This window comes from Chinchilla lanigera, unplaced genomic scaffold (genome assembly GCF_000276665.1).
Source record: "Chinchilla lanigera isolate Chin_1 unplaced genomic scaffold, ChiLan1.0 scaffold00038, whole genome shotgun sequence".
Taxonomy (NCBI): domain Eukaryota; kingdom Metazoa; phylum Chordata; class Mammalia; order Rodentia; family Chinchillidae; genus Chinchilla; species Chinchilla lanigera.
Window position 1 is genome coordinate 20,360,136 of NW_004955439.1, and position 15,576 is coordinate 20,375,711.

General features: G+C 41.8%; 2 protein-coding genes across 3 annotated transcripts in view; one reads left to right on the plus strand and one right to left on the minus strand.

Moving 5' to 3' along the window:
• Positions 1 to 6,589, plus strand: part of Plg (plasminogen) — a 48,911-nt gene extending 42,322 nt beyond the window's left edge. For both annotated transcript variants that reach the window (XM_005390699.2, XM_005390700.2), the window contains exons 18-19: positions 5,306 to 5,451; positions 6,179 to 6,589. In XM_005390699.2, coding sequence (XP_005390756.2) covers positions 5,306 to 5,451; positions 6,179 to 6,340 — 308 coding nt within the window. In that variant the 3' untranslated portion in view covers positions 6,341 to 6,589. The remainder of the gene's footprint in view (positions 1 to 5,305; positions 5,452 to 6,178) is intronic.
• A 599-nt stretch (positions 6,590 to 7,188) lies between these two features.
• The window catches only part of Slc22a3 (solute carrier family 22 (organic cation transporter), member 3), a gene marked incomplete at its 5' end in the record, with an annotated part of 109,568 nt that continues 101,180 nt past the window's right edge, over positions 7,189 to 15,576 (minus strand). Inside the window, 2 exon segments of the mRNA XM_005390702.2 lie at positions 7,189 to 8,807; positions 12,754 to 12,853. Of these exon segments, the coding sequence (XP_005390759.2) occupies positions 8,753 to 8,807; positions 12,754 to 12,853 (155 nt within the window).

Genomic DNA, 15,576 nt, shown 5'->3' on the forward strand with positions numbered 1-15,576 from the left:
GTGCAGCTGAGAAAAATGTATATTCTGATGTGGTGGGGTGGAACACTTTGTATACATCTACTATGTATAGTCCATATACTAAGTCCATTTGTTCACAGGTTTGGTTCAGATCTGTTATTTCTTTGCTGTTTTTTTTTTGTTCAGTTGACCTATCTCTTTGTGTCATAGGGGTATTTAGTTCCCTTATTACAATAGTGCTATTAATTATATGAATTTTCATGTCTGTTAAGATTTGTCTTATATAGTTTGGTGCTCCGATATTTGGTTCATACATGTTTATAATTGTTATCTCATCCTCTCTTAGTTTTCCACTGACAAGTATGTAGTGACCTTCTTTATCTCTTTTGATTGTTGTCAGTTTGAAGTTTACATTGTCTACAAACATAATAGCTACACCTCCTTTTTTCCAGGTTCCCTTTGCATGGAGGACTGTTTTCCATCCTTTGACTTTCAGTCTGTGGATCTCCTGTTGAGTAAAATGTGTTTCCTTTATGCAGCATATTGTTGGATTTTGTTTCTTAATCCACTCTGCCAGTCTGTTTCTTTTGACTAGTGAATTGAGGGAATTTCCATTTATGGTTATAACAATATGTGTTGACTTATCATTGTCATATTATTTACTTGTTGTTGGTTTCCTACTTTTCCTATCTGTTTAATTGCTTGCTCTTTTTGAGGGTTCCTTTCTATTGTTGTTCTTGAAATTGCAGTCATTTTTTTTCTCTGTCTAGAATATCTTTTATTACTCTTTCCAATGATGGTTTGGCACTCATGAAGTTCTTCAGTTGTTCTTTGTCATGGAAATATTTTATTTCTGTATTGAATTTGAAGGATAGTTTGGCATGGTACATCAGTCTTCGTTGGAAGCTGTTTTGTCTCAGGACCTGTAATACTTTGCTCCAAGCTCTTCTCAGTTGGATGGTTTGTGTTGAGAAATCTGCCATGATTCTGATAGGCCTTCCTTTATAGGTAATTTGTTTCTTTTTTGTAGCAGCTTTTAATATTCTGTTCTTTTGCTGCAGATCTGGGATCTTGACTATTATATGTCTGGGTGTAGTTTTACTTTAGTTATGGTTAGTTGGAGTTCTATAGGCCTCATTTACCTGTATATCAGGTTCTGTTTCCATACTTGGGAAATTTTCTGCTATTAACTCTGCAAATATTCTTTCTACATTGTTTGTGTTGCCTCCTGCTGTTTCATTGACTCCTGTTAGTCATACATTATTCCTCTTTGCTTCATCTTGCAGCTGTTGAATTGATTTTTCCTGGTTCCTTGGTGACTTTAAGAAATTCTTTCATGATCATTAGCTGCCATGCTGTCTTCAAAATCTGAAATTCTAACTTCAGTTTCATTCAAGCAGTTTTGGCAGCTTTCAGTGGCAACTTTGATTTCCTGGATGTCTCTTTGAATCTGGTTCATGCATTCTAATTCATTTCTATACTTTTCATTTAATGTTTCTGTCCATTGCCTATATTCTTCTATTTTCTTATATATTTCTTCTTTAGATGTGCTGAGCAGTTCTTTCATTAATATTGTTTTTTCATTTTTTGGCTGAGAGATTATTTCTGATCTGATCTCTTCTATGGCCTGATGGAGTTATTTCTTTACTTACACTGCAATCATTTCAGCAATTTCAGGTGTGTGTTTATCAAATTCTCCTATGTTGTTGTCTCCTGGACTTATTCTGAGAGGGGTGGGGTTCCGAGATTGTGTTTTAGACCTTTGTCTTGTCATGTTTGATACCAGATGCAGAAAGCTCAGTCTCCGTCTTCCCTGGCAGCTCAGCAAAGGCCACTAGAGTCCCTAGTTTTCCTGGTGATCAGACTTGCTTCTCAGTGTCTGCTGAGATGCACTTCTTAGTCTGGGGTTTTCTGGCAGATGGTGAAGTGTGTCTAGTTCTCCCAGGTCTCAGATGCAGACTATGATGTCAGCTGATGGCAGTCCATCTGATCCCGTGTCCCCTTGCAGTTCAGGGCACATGTATAACCCAGAATCGGATTGCACTGGTGGCACAATTCCAGACCAGTGGACCTGTGTCCCCAGGCAGTTCAGGGTACAGGCAAACCCAGACATGAACTGCAGGGTCAACAGTTTATGGACCACCTGATTCTGTGTCTCCAGGCAGCTCAGAACGTGCATGGGAGCTGGACACAGGCTGCACTCATGGTGATCATGGATCGCCTGTGTCTGTTACCTCCAGGAGGTCAGGGTGCAAGTAAAGCCCAGACCCGAACTGGGGTGCCAGCAGCTCATTAAGCGCCTGCTCCAGTACCTCACTCGGTGCTGGGCACATGCAGAGAGGGCCTACATGTGAACCCCTGGTGAGAGGAGTTCACAGGCCTTCTGAGTGAGGATCTCCACCGGGCACACGGAGGGCAGAGACTCAGACTGTAATGGTGGCAGGGTTGTGGGTCGCCTGCTCTGCCCTCAGGAAGTAGATGGGAAATACCTGGTTCTCTCCACGGCTTTCAGCTGGGAACCATGATGTCAGCGGGTTGCAGCCCACCTGATTCTGCATCTCCAGTCAGTTCAGGGGCTGCACCGACAGCGATCACAGACTGCCTGTGTCTGTGACCTCCAGGAGGTCTGGGTGCAAGTCAGAAGTTACTTAACTTTTGTAAGCCTTGGTTGTTTCATCTGTACTACTTCATAAAATCATCATGAGGACTAAGATTAAGCACCATACCATCATAACCACCCCTATCACCTCTATCACCATCACTGTCATCATTATCATCATTGCCACAACTGCCATCAATATTATTTCTACCACCAGTACCATGAACATCCCTCACCTCACCATCACCATCATTATTGCTCTTGTCACTGTCATGATCATGACCATCATATTATCATTGTCACTGTCACCATAATCACTGTCACTACCATTATCAACCCCCCCACCTCACCATCACCACCATTGTCCCCACTGTCTTTCCCATCATTGCCATCACCATCACCATCACCACCACCATCATGACCACTCTCAGCACCAGCATCATCACTATCATACAACCAGTGTGTGGCTGAGTCCTGATGGAGTCCAGTCCTGCTTGATACCCAAGTGTGTCCACTGTTTCTTCTATCTCAACCCCACCCACATATTTCTAGCCACTCTCCTATTCTGGGCTCCTTATCACTCTCAGTCCTGCAGCCCATGTACTGAGGAAACGATTCTCAGCAAATTAATTGGACCAGAAGTCACATAACATAACTGAGGCCTACTTACCAATTCCTCCATAGCCATAAAGACTTCAGATGGATCAATAGTTCACCTTCCCAGTGTGAGATCCAAATTCTTCTTGTCTTCCCTTCTTATCTCCAAGATTTTCCTTGACTTTCACATTCCAAGCATAAAGTCAGTGTTGAGGCTGAGAGATTCTCCCAGCTCAGCCCCTCACCAGCTCTGCTCAAGGCATGTTAGAACTGCTACTGCTGTGGGACCTCCCTGCTACCCGCTCCTTCTACCCCAATAAGGGCTTCTGTTCTGAGGTCCTTACAACCTGTGGGCCCCCAGAAATGCCTTCTCTACTTTGGCCACAGGATGGCAGCATGTCCCCAAAGACCACACCAACCTCCCGTCACTCAGAGGTGGCTATTGTCCCCCATGTCTGAATGTCTCTCTTGCTAAGAAAGTAGATACAAAAATAAGTCATTAAGATGTCCACAATAGGCTTGGACTTGCAATCTTCCTTCCTCAGCCTCAAGAGTGCTGGGATTACAGGCATGTGCCATCACACCTGGTTCAGCAGAATGTTTAAGAAGGGCACTTCTCTCTATTCAGTTTAAGCAATATTCCCCCCTGCTCAGTGTTTGGTAGTCAGGACCTTTCACCAGGACAGCTGCCTAGCCAGGATTGAGCTCAGCTTTGGACCAAGACATTCAGACAAGCCTCTTATGGGCTCTGGTGATCTCCAGATTGAGTCCAAGTTTTCTGAAAGGCAGTCATCTAAGTTAAGTATCTTTAGGGAAGAGATAGATGTCATTTCTTGGCTGTTCTAGCAAAGTAAATATTTGCTGCAGAGCCCTGCAAGCTGGGCTTGCAGAATTGGAAAACTGGATTATCTGTACAGACACTGAGACATCTTGGGTGTGTCCATCTGGAAAAGAAGCATTTATTTTCTGGAAAGTCTGTGAATACCGTATTTCAATTTTGCAAGGAAAAAAAACAGTTTTTCATGAAAAGAAAAAATACGACAAGTAAAACTCATAGGAAAGTTCGTCCTCTCCCTAAATGCCAAACACATGTAAATTAGGAAAATGATCAAGACAACCTCAACTTATTACATTAGCTAACATTTTATAAAACAGTAACAATTTAATGATATTAAAATAGGAATACTCATAAGGGTGTGATGGAATATATTTTCCCAGTGCATTTTGCCCTTTCACATCTTTCTAGAAAATAATCTGACAGTGTTATTTGGAGTCATAAATATGTCTATATGGTTTCTGAGAACTTAGACTTCAGAAAATGTTGGGACTAAAGAATAAACTTTATCAACAGAGATGCAAAACACTGGACGCAAGAGCAGGTAACAACAAGCATGGTGAGGCAAGATCCAGGTAATAACTCCACAGACCCAAGTTCAAGGCGAACACTATAACCCGTCCAAGCTCCTGCTTCCTTACCTGTACACCAGGAATGATAACAGGGCCTTGTTCATATGACCGATGTGACCATTAAATGAGATGCATCACAGTATGAGCTTGTGCCTGAGGTTAGTTCCCAATGAATGCTATTTTTTTTATTGTAATAAAATATACATGCAAATAAAATGTACTGCTTAATGAATTTGAAGGGTACAACTCTCTCCCAAAAAAGGAGACCTCACAGCCACTGAGCAGTCACACCCTATTAAAATATTGTAAAGATTATGGCATTAGTTAAAAAGCCCTTATGTTATAATAGTGAGTAAAAAAGAATCAAGTTTTGAAATTGTATGATATGGTGTAGGTAGTAAATGCATTAAAAAAGCCCCAAAAAGAATCTATAAAAATAGCAGCAACTGTATTTCTCTAACTTCCTTTGTATTAAAAATAATTTGTTTTTAAAATTAAACAAACAACAAACAGTCAAACACCATCAAGAAGCCCGGATTGTTCAGTGCAGGTCATGAGAGCAGAGCAGCTTATACCATGTCTATAGTTCCAAGCGTCACAAAGTTCCTGTGCTGTCAGGACTGGCTGCTTGTGTCATCTGGTTGCCTCAACAAACCGGAGCTCTGTCAGTGCTGCTCTGCTCTTCCAGCAGTTTCCTTGAGAACAGGTCTTGGTCCAGTAACTGTCTCTTTACTTTAAACACAGGGACCTATGGTGCTGGCCTTCTCAAAGAGGCCCAGCTCCCTGTGATTGAGAATAAGGTCTGCAACCGCTTTGAGTACCTCAACGGCAAAGTCAAATCCAGTGAGCTCTGTGCTGGACATTTAGCTGGTGGCACGGACAGTTGCCAGGTAAGAAAGGACTAAGGAGACTCAAGTCAGACGTGGCCAGGCTTGACTTGGTCCCATGAACATTTCAGTCCCAAAGTGGCAAAGTGAGGATTTGCCAGCCTAAAGCACCAGTCACAATGTTGCCAAGAAGCCCTCTATGTCTGCCCCAAGAGTTATGCAGAGACTCTAAGGAGATTTCTCTGGCTTGGGCTCCAGATGGGCAGTCAGGGAGTGGTTGGTACTGTAACTTCCACAGGCCACGTGCTTTCTTGGTGGACTTGAACTCAGTTGCGGGGCTGTACATAGGGAAGGGGATCAAGGATCCAGGACAGAGACCCTCTTGGCAACTGTGCTCGGGCTAGCCAGGCCTGAGAGAAGCCCTAAGGTAGGAGGAGATAAGGACAGTTGTCACAAGGGATTGTTTCCCAAGGGAAACTAAATGGTGGAGTTCTGCTGAATAGACTTTCCTAAGTACTTAAACACTGCAGATGCTCAAATGATAATATTATTAATAAGTTCCTTTCTGATTTAAAATGCTGAGAAGGGCTGGGGATATAGTTCAGCGGTATAAGAGCCTGCCTGGCAAGCGCAAGGTCCTGAGTTCGATTCCCAGTACCAAAAAAAAAAAAAAAAAAAAGTACATAAAATGCTGAGAAATGTCTACCTAGGGATTAACAGGGGGACAATACCCACAACAAAGGGTGAGTAATTTAATCCTCTAATGAACTTTTTGCTTCATTGTTGCTAGGGTGACAGTGGAGGACCTCTGGTTTGCTTCGAGAAGGACAAATACATTTTACAAGGAGTCACTTCCTGGGGCCTTGGCTGTGCACGCCCCAATAGGCCTGGTGTCTACGTTCGTGTTTCAACGTTTGTTAACTGGATTGAAGAAACAATGAGAGTTAATTAATTGGATGGGTGACAGAGTGAAGCATCAGCTTACCCAGAAGCTGGAACATGGGTAGGAAATTTAGAAAGCTCAGAAATAATTTGACAGTAATTAGACTAAGACGTAGTACTTAGCTACCATCTACTGCCAATCCTTGGCGTTTTTGTATTTTTGTGAATAAATCTTCCCTGTGGACTTCTGGGTTCTAATAACAAGGCAACACAGCTATGACATATATTCTAAATAAACTCTGTACTTTCTTTGATTTAATTTTTTTGGTGTCGGGGAAGAACATCTTACCTTCCTCATTCTACCAGTTTTAAGGGAAAAGCTAAAGTGATTCAGCTCATTTTCACAAGGAACAGTTGCATGTAGGACTAAGAAGCCTGTAAGATCACTGAGAGGTCTTAGCAAGTCACCCCAGAATTGACTGCATCAATTAAGTGTGGCTCAACATACATTTCAACATACATTTTGTCCCCTGACATTGAAATGAATGTTTTCAAAGCTGCCACACATGTGGGGAATCAGGAGAACAAGTACTATTCCTAGGAATTAAATCTGTTACTGATGACTCAACTTTAGCCCAGCCCATGGTGCATGGAGCAGAGTTGTGTGTCGTGTGAACCTGGCACTAGAAATATAATACAAGACCAGCTAAGAGTGTGGGCGCTACTCTGGGTCACACATGAGCATAGGAAAGGTACTGAGAGCTGCAGAAACCACAAGTCATTGTTGAAGGAGGGCCACTTCACCTTTTGCCCCTAATTGGCTGCCAAGTTGGGAAAGTACACGTGGCACACACTGTTACATAGGAATTTCACAGTATTTCACGATGACACATGTTCAGAAGGAAGAGAAAGGATAGATTTTTTTTTAACAATTTAAATTTTTTATTGTTATCAAACAAAAATGTCAATTCCAAGTACAACTCAGAGGTGATAGTATCAAAAAGCAACTGCCATTTTACAGCAAAGAGACGCAAAGAAAAGCAAAACATCAGTGTCTGTGAATACAGGAAGAATGGAGCATTAAATCTTCAAAAAGCTCTGTTTCCTTCGTTGATGAATAGAACATCCATATGAAATTCTGATGTACTTTAAAGATTAAGATGTTTATTTTTAGGCTGGGAGTAGCTCAGTGGTGGAGCACCTGCCTAGCATGCACAAGGTCCTGGGTTCTATCCCCAGTACCACACACACACAAAGTTTATTTTACCAACAGTACACATATCTTAATACTATCACATATATGTATATTCTCCTCATAGAAATTTCTTTCTCATTGGCAAAGTTTCCATTGTTACCGATTTTGCCTATCCTCACAAAGTTTCTCATTAAAAAATTCAGCATAAGATACACGTTGGATTCTGAAAATACAAAGAGGAAACAAAGCAAAATATTGTGTTTAACTTCCACATTTCAAGAGTCTTGGTAACATGAAAGGTCAAATCTCTTATTAGTATCAATAGTCACTTATAGAGCTGATGCTAATTCCTTTTAAGCCTGGATATAACTGACCTTTTCTTTAAGTGAAAATGTAAGCTTTTTTTCCAAGACAAATCAAAGGACCAGAATTAAATGAGAACCATCCGTATTTTTCACTCTTGACCACAGGCACCATTGGACTAGAACTCACAAATACAACATAAATATCCCTTTACTTTTAAAATCATAAGACACAGGAAATCATTATTCTAGGGATTTTGTTCTGTACAGAATGAATTCCCTGGTTATATAGGTGTCCCCTAAAAGATATCAAAAATATTCCAAGTAATCTCAGGACCCAAACCTGATTTTAAAATAATAGAGCCAAATTCTCAAATTATACAGCAGACCTGTGCTTATTTATAGAATGAGGCCTAACCTGTGCCTGGAACCCCAGATGCTGCAGAGAAGCTGGGTGGGAGGGACACCTGGCCTGTCCAGGCTGCAAAGGCATGGGACTCAGGGAGCAGAGAAAGCAGAGGCTCGGCTGGTATGGCCTGGGAAAATCATCATCCTGCATGAACTCTTCCTGACGCTCCATTCAGTGCTGTGTCCTTTAATCAGATGTGATCTCCACTCAGCTTTCCTGGATCCTCGGTTGCACAGCCTGATAAGGATCAGGTAGGGTTTCTCTCAGTGCTCTTTTACCAAATGAGTCAGAGACTGCTGACCCCAATACCAGAAAAAAAAACCAGGATGGTTCTTTGCTAACCCAGCCACGTATCATGTGCTCCCAGAAACTTCAATAGTGTGATAAATCAGAAAGCACCCAATATTGTATAAAAATACTCTGCATAATCTGCAGGTGTTTATATGATACTAAAGACACTTGAATGGGTGCCATGTAACGATGCTGAAGCGCACAGGTACATCTCTGGAGGCTCAGTCTCTCCAGGAGGGTTGACTCCAACAGCTCCTTCCTCTGGCTTTGTGGCGGGGTGGTGTCTCACAGGTGAGAGCTGGAAACCTGGGTTTTCTTTTTCCTGCCAAGTTGATGTGAACTTACAAAGCAAAAGAGAAAAAGAAAGTCCTTGTGAGCAACTATGCAACTAGTTAGAAGAAAGACACACTACTACTCAGTAGCACAGTTAGTTCTGCTCAAATACACTCAGGCATAACATCTCCTTTAGCAACTCAACTCAAAGGTAGCCAAAATAACCACCTCTGTGGCTCATTTTGACTTGTTTTCAGACCCTGAATAGGGGTTACTTAACATTACAGCTTGCAAATTCCTTATGAATTTGTACTGAATGACTGATGGCATAGAAATAAGCTGCTGATGTGTAAACAAAAGACAGTAGAAATGATGGAATCATTCCCTGCAGTTTTAGAAGTGAACACACCAACAGGTTTCGATAATTTGATGGTAAGTAGTTTTGTTCCAGAGTAAATAACCATGGGTCATAATGAATGAAGTTAGTTTGTATTTTTTTTTTTTAAGTTAGTTTGTAGAACTGTAAATCATACTCCTAGATTATTTTTCAAGGGTAGAGAATTGGTATAATTAATTTACTCTGCTTTGTATTATAAAATTAGAAAAACATTAAAAGAACCTGTGTAATTTAAATTTTTGTTGGTATAATTTTTCATGATTATACACCAAGTGGATATTAATTTTTCCTGCACAATATTTAGGACTCCTCCTGAAAAAAATCTCCACCTCTTGCAGTTGTATAATCTAACTTTAATATAACTGAATTTATGGTAGAGACCTGATCCACATGACATCTTCTGCCTTCTTTTTTTCCTGATGAGTTAGAAAACTGGACACCTGAGTGTTTAGGGGTCAGGAACAAGGGAACCACAGGAAGATGCAGGACCTCTGGCTAGAAGAGAGTGTATTTGCCAGTGTGACTGCAAATGTGGTGAAGAAGGATTCTGTCCCGCTGAGTGCTGGAGGTCTGGTAACCTCAGGGATACACCCATAGGCTCTGCCTCCAGTAGCCACTGCTGAGCTCCTCCTCTCTTTTGCCCCATAATGCTGCCCAAGTGAGGCAAGCATAACCATGAGAAATTCCTGTCACACTATGGACCTCTTACTGTAAGACAACCCTGCTTCCTTCCTTACCATCATCCCCTGCTTCGTGAGCCTTCTTGAATAGTCTCCTTTCTCCTGATCTTTGTGTATGGCTACAACTGGGGTGACAAGAGTGGGCACCACTCTGACCCACCCCCCAAGTCATTGTCAGTGATGACCAGTTAGCACAGTGTGTCCCCTTTCTGGGTGGACCAAGACCCTACCATCCAGAGGATGTCTTTTTTCTTTTTTCTTTTTGAGACAGATTCTCACCATGCAGTTCAGGCCGGTCTTGAACTCACTTTGTAGCCCAGGCTGGTCTCGAACTCCCAATGATCCTCCTGCCTCAGCCTCCTGAATGTTGGGATTATAGGTGTGCACCACCACGCCTGGCTTGTCACACAGTTTTAATAACTGCAATCCACTTCTTTGATTTACTTAACTTCATTTGATAAGATGGTGGTGTCTAAAGAGAAACTGCACGCCATCCCAAATTTCACATAGCACTGTTTAATATGAAGCAAGTAAAGCCCTGGGTGGGGAATAAGCCACTAGTCATCCTTTTCCTTCCAAACAACCATAAGAATCTACTGAGATTCCTTGGTGAGGGAAACGTCCCCTGTCCTCTGATTGGCCTGTCCCATCAATAGGCAACCAACAGGATATGGCTGGTGATTTCATTTTGAGTCCTTTCTTAGGGAAGTTCTGGGAGATGATTAATCAATCTTATTTTTAAAAATAGTTTTGGAAAACAGGACAATGAGATCACTATATAAGTTAGTTACACTCTGCAAAGTTTTAAGTGCTCATAAAACACTCATGAGACCCTTTGCAATGATTCCCTGCCTCTGGAAATGGCAATGATCCCTGATTGAGGAGAACAGAAAAAGAGATTTTCCAGTCCCACTAGAGGGACGCTCACTATGTAAAACAAATTCATAGATAGGCCACAGCACAAAATGAAACTGCACACAGCAGTGGAGTCACGCTGGTACCTGGTAGTATTACCACCAGTCCTGGCTTTTAAAAGTTGAGAAACCATTCTGAATTCCTGGTTAAAAAAAGGGGAGGTCAAAGTTCCTATTTTATGATTGCTTTGATTGTTAGATGTAATAATGTATGTAAAACCATTAATAACATTAAGTGCTTTAAAAAGCTTTAAGTCAGTTTTAAAAAGCTTTAAGTGCTTTAAAAAGCATTAAGTGCTTTAAAGTCAGTTCCTCCCTTCTTCCCCAATCTACAGGCAAAGGAAAATACTACTACAGAGTTACTAAGATGTAGTATTTTTATGAATATTTTTGATGCATCCTTCATCACACACATCCTTAATTCCCACATCATTAAGATAGAGTTTTGTTTTAAAAAATGGGTAAATTAGTTTTAAAGTTACACAAATAATACCACATCATGTGAGCTAACTGAAGAATCATCAAACACAATAGAAGTCTATAGATGTAAAGAAAGATGGTCCCCCTTTACATCCCTTTCTACACATTTCCGCCCCTAGAGGATTATGTTATTGTTTGACAGCTTTAACTCTTCATTTCTGTAGTCATGCTTTCTTTTTACTATGACAAATTTCAAACAGAAAATGAGAATTTGTACAATGTGAACTTTTATCGATATAACTTGTTATATGTTGGTATATTTTCCAATATGTAAACCGAACACCTCACTGATATCTTGATTATCAAACTCAATTCCTTCCAAATTCATGTTTAAACACCAAAAAGTCTGAGAACTGAACATAAGAATTGAACATTCTTTTCTCCCGTAAGAAACCATGGAAAACCAATAATTGGTTCTGAGGCCCCAAAATTTCCAAGGCTTTTACAAATTTTGCAGTGATTCTCACTTGTCTTATTAGCTTTACGGCTGGTATCACTAATTTTCTTTGGAGCCATGGTTATATTTTATGCAAATAAAGTGCCACAAAAAGCACACCGCAGAGTAGTTTAACACACGAACACAAACATTCTATGTTGTCTGGGCAAAAGTGTCGCTCAGACTGAACTGTCACCTCTTTGTGTCCATCCTAGATGCAGTACATGACTCTTGGCATGTACAGGTTTCTTTAAGTTGGACTTTTGGTGCAACTATCAAGCAAAGTTGCAAACAATGAGCTGCATTTTTTCAAACTTTGCTGTTCAGGCAGTGGAAAGTTGAAGCTTAGAGCCTTTTGGCAACCAAAGTAGCACTGTACTTAGATCCCCCCAGAACTCAATCTTTCTCTCTTCTACCTCATCTGTCTCGTCTATCAATCTATCATCTATCTATCCATTATTTATCAATCCACCCATATTCACTTATCAATGATATATTATTATCTACCTATATCATCTATCTTTCTGTCATCTGTCATCTGCTCATCACCGGGATTGTTATTGGTTTATTTTTTAATAAACATATCAATGATATATTATTATCTATCTATCATCTATCTTTCTGTCATCTGTCATCTGTCATCTGTCTGCTCATCACAGGGATTGTTATTGGTTTATTTTTTAGTAAACATGATAGTGCATGGTTTCACTTTGTAACCAGTACCAAGCACTCCCCATGCATTCCAAGTAGGCAGCCTTCGCTTCTCTTCATCTTTGTGTAGTGAACCACATTACACTTACGATCTTTAAGGCACATTTAACTTACTTTACTCTATACCATATCAGTCCCTTTTTAAAGATAACTTCTGATTTTTAACATCTTACTTGGAAATGCTTCCCAACCACATTTTAAAAATAGTACATATTCTTTTATAGCATAGGGTTTTAAAAAATCTCCTTCTTCTCCTTCTTCTTTTTTTGCTTATTACATGAAAGGTGGATTTCATGTTCTCATTTCCTTTGCATGTTCAATTTCTCAATAGCATCTTTTCCCCAAGCATCTAAAATGCTGCTTCGATTTGAGATGTGCTGTATTTTGTGCAATACCTTCCAAGTTTTTCAACATCATCCACTGTCTCTGGCAAGACAATACCCTTGGTTTCAGGCAAAAGCATCACGAGGCCACCACAAACCGATGCTAGGATACCTGCAAAAGGAAAGATGCATTACACTGCAGAAACACGGGCTGGCCTTCCGGCTCCCTACCCACTCTGGAAGCTGCCATGCTCATTGACCTTAAGTTGTCTTCTCAACCACAGCTATCCTCTGCTTACTCTATTCAACTCTGCTAGGATCTCAGTGCTCTCCACCTTCCTCAAATCCTGCACCACACCATGGGCCCTGGACTCTTGGCATACATCTGTTCACTCACGCATTCAGCAATGGTAGCCCTGTGTCACTTAATGACAGGAAGGTGTTCTGAGAACTGCATCTTTAGGTGACTTCTTTGTCGTATGAACATTTTAGAGTACTGTATATTTATGCAAATTAAAACAATTATGCTATCCTAGGCAATATAGTCTTATGGGGTCACCATAACATGACACTGTGGGTCACTGACGTCCTTACACGGTGCATAACTGCCTTTACTGAGTATCAGCCAAGCTAAGCATTCAAAATCTCATTTCCTGCTGCACAAGGAAAGCAGAACCAGGGATCGCCTCCTCTTCCTTTACCTGACACTAAAACTTAACTGGCTCCTCTTCTTTCCATCCCTCCCACTCTAAGACTTGTCCCCACTCCTGCCAAGAGTGGGATGTCCCTTAGACCTGTCATTTGGGGTCCTTACTGTATTGATTAATCTACTCTTTCTAGCATCTTCAATGTAGTAGGAGCATTCTAACACACTGAGGCATCTCCAGCAAGCTGTTAGCCTCTCCCTCCACTCACCATCCACTTTTCTGTTGTTCAGAGTCCAAACATAGCTGCCTACTTCTCATACCTATCCTAGCGGTACACTGGTAAATGTCTAATCGCTGGCTCTGTACAAAGTCCTGACTTACAGCTTTGCCCATTTCCATGGTATAAATGCTCCCACCATGAACACTTCAAGGTATCAGCATGACCTCAGGGAACACAGCTCCAGGGAAAAGATAGACATTAGTGCTCTATTCCCTTGTATTCCCACCAGAAAGATACAGTAGAATAAATAACCTGAAGATCACCCATGATATTAAAAATGTGGTACATGAATTAGGAACTGGTGAATGTTGAATATTTATGCCCTGTGCTTTTTATATATCTTATACACTTTAATTTTTAATCATTGTTTATTTAATGACTGACTGGCTCTCAAAATTCTTAAAAATGTCACAGTTGGCCCTGGTGAGCTGACAGGAGTCAGTCCTAATATGTTCACCTCCAGCATACATCCAGCCCCAGCTCACACTGCTCCTGCCCCGCATCTTCCCTGGTCCTCCTCTGGCCAGGCCACCAACTGCCTTTGCTACCAGATCCAATGCCACTGCTACGGGGCTTTGCTGGCCACTAGAGCTACACCTGCCTTCCTCGGCTTCCCCACCCAACCTCACGGCTCCCTACTCTCCTTTCACAACCCTTCTTTTCTTGGCTTCCCTGTCCTGCCTTCTGGCCACTGCCCCAGTCTCGCTGGTGAGCCCTATGCGGACCGTTCGCAGTTCCCATCTCCAGGCCACATTCTCTTCTGGGCTCAGTGGTGTCCAGTCTCCCGGGTTCTCAGTACTCTGATTTAGATTCTTACAGCTACCTCATCCACTACAGCCCCCGACCAGTACTAGTCTTTCATCTGCAGGTTCCTGGGCCACCCATCTCATGTCTCCTTGGCTGCTGGCCCTCTCAAGTATCCCACCTGCCAATCTAATTCCTAAGATGCTTCCTTTCCGTTCTTCTGTCATTGCTTTCTCAGACCAAGCCACAATGGTCTCACTACTCAATTATAACATTCTTTTAATCATCTCACGGCTAGCTCAGTCCCCCTTTAATTCAACTGCCTATCTGCCATCTGCATCTTATTTCTAAGATACAAATCTAGCTGTGTTGGCCCCAGTGGTGTCAGATTCTGCAGTGGCTTTCCTGGTCATCAGATAAAGAGCAAAGTTTCTATATATCTGAGAAGACCCTTGGTGATCTGTACGGGTCTCCCTGGCAATAATTCCCATCAGGCCCCACTTCATACACTAGACTCTGCCCTTTGCTGTCGGCCTCCTATTACTGGGAACACAGCCCACACCTCCTACGTGGGGATTTTCTTCTCACTTCAGATCATACTCTAGACCTGGCTTCTCCCTCCCTCCCAAACACTCTCCCCTTGACATCCAAACATGACATGTTCAGCATCTTTCACACTCTACTGTCCCTGGGTTTTCAGGAACTTACGCCCACCCCCCAGCTCTAGGAGAGCAGGGCTTGCCCTAGCCCTGGCCAGCTTGTGTGGCACTCCCCGTAACTCACTGCAGTCTCACAGGACTAGGCTAACACTTTGCCTTGACTTCCCTCTCCTGGTTGGACAATGGTGCCTCTTTGCTTTTCATCCTGGCTGCAGAACTGAAGCTACATTTTTTTTGTTTGTTTGTTTTTTCTCCGGTACCGGGAACCGAACTCACAACCTTGCGCTTGCCAGGCAGGCGCTTTTGCCGCTGAGCTAAATCCCCAGCCCCTGACGCTACATTTTATTACTGATCCTATTAAATAATTTTAAATGGTCTTGTACTAAGATCACTGGTGTTAAGTGGTTAGAAGCTGACTGTCTATGCCTAGTGCTATCAGAGTTTTGCAAGAATTAGAATGTATGGCTTCCTGGACTCAATATTGTCATTCAAATTTCAACTGTTGAACAACAAATAGAAACAGTCTTTCTGGAAAGTAAGGAAGTGAAAGTGGAGGAAAGGCAGG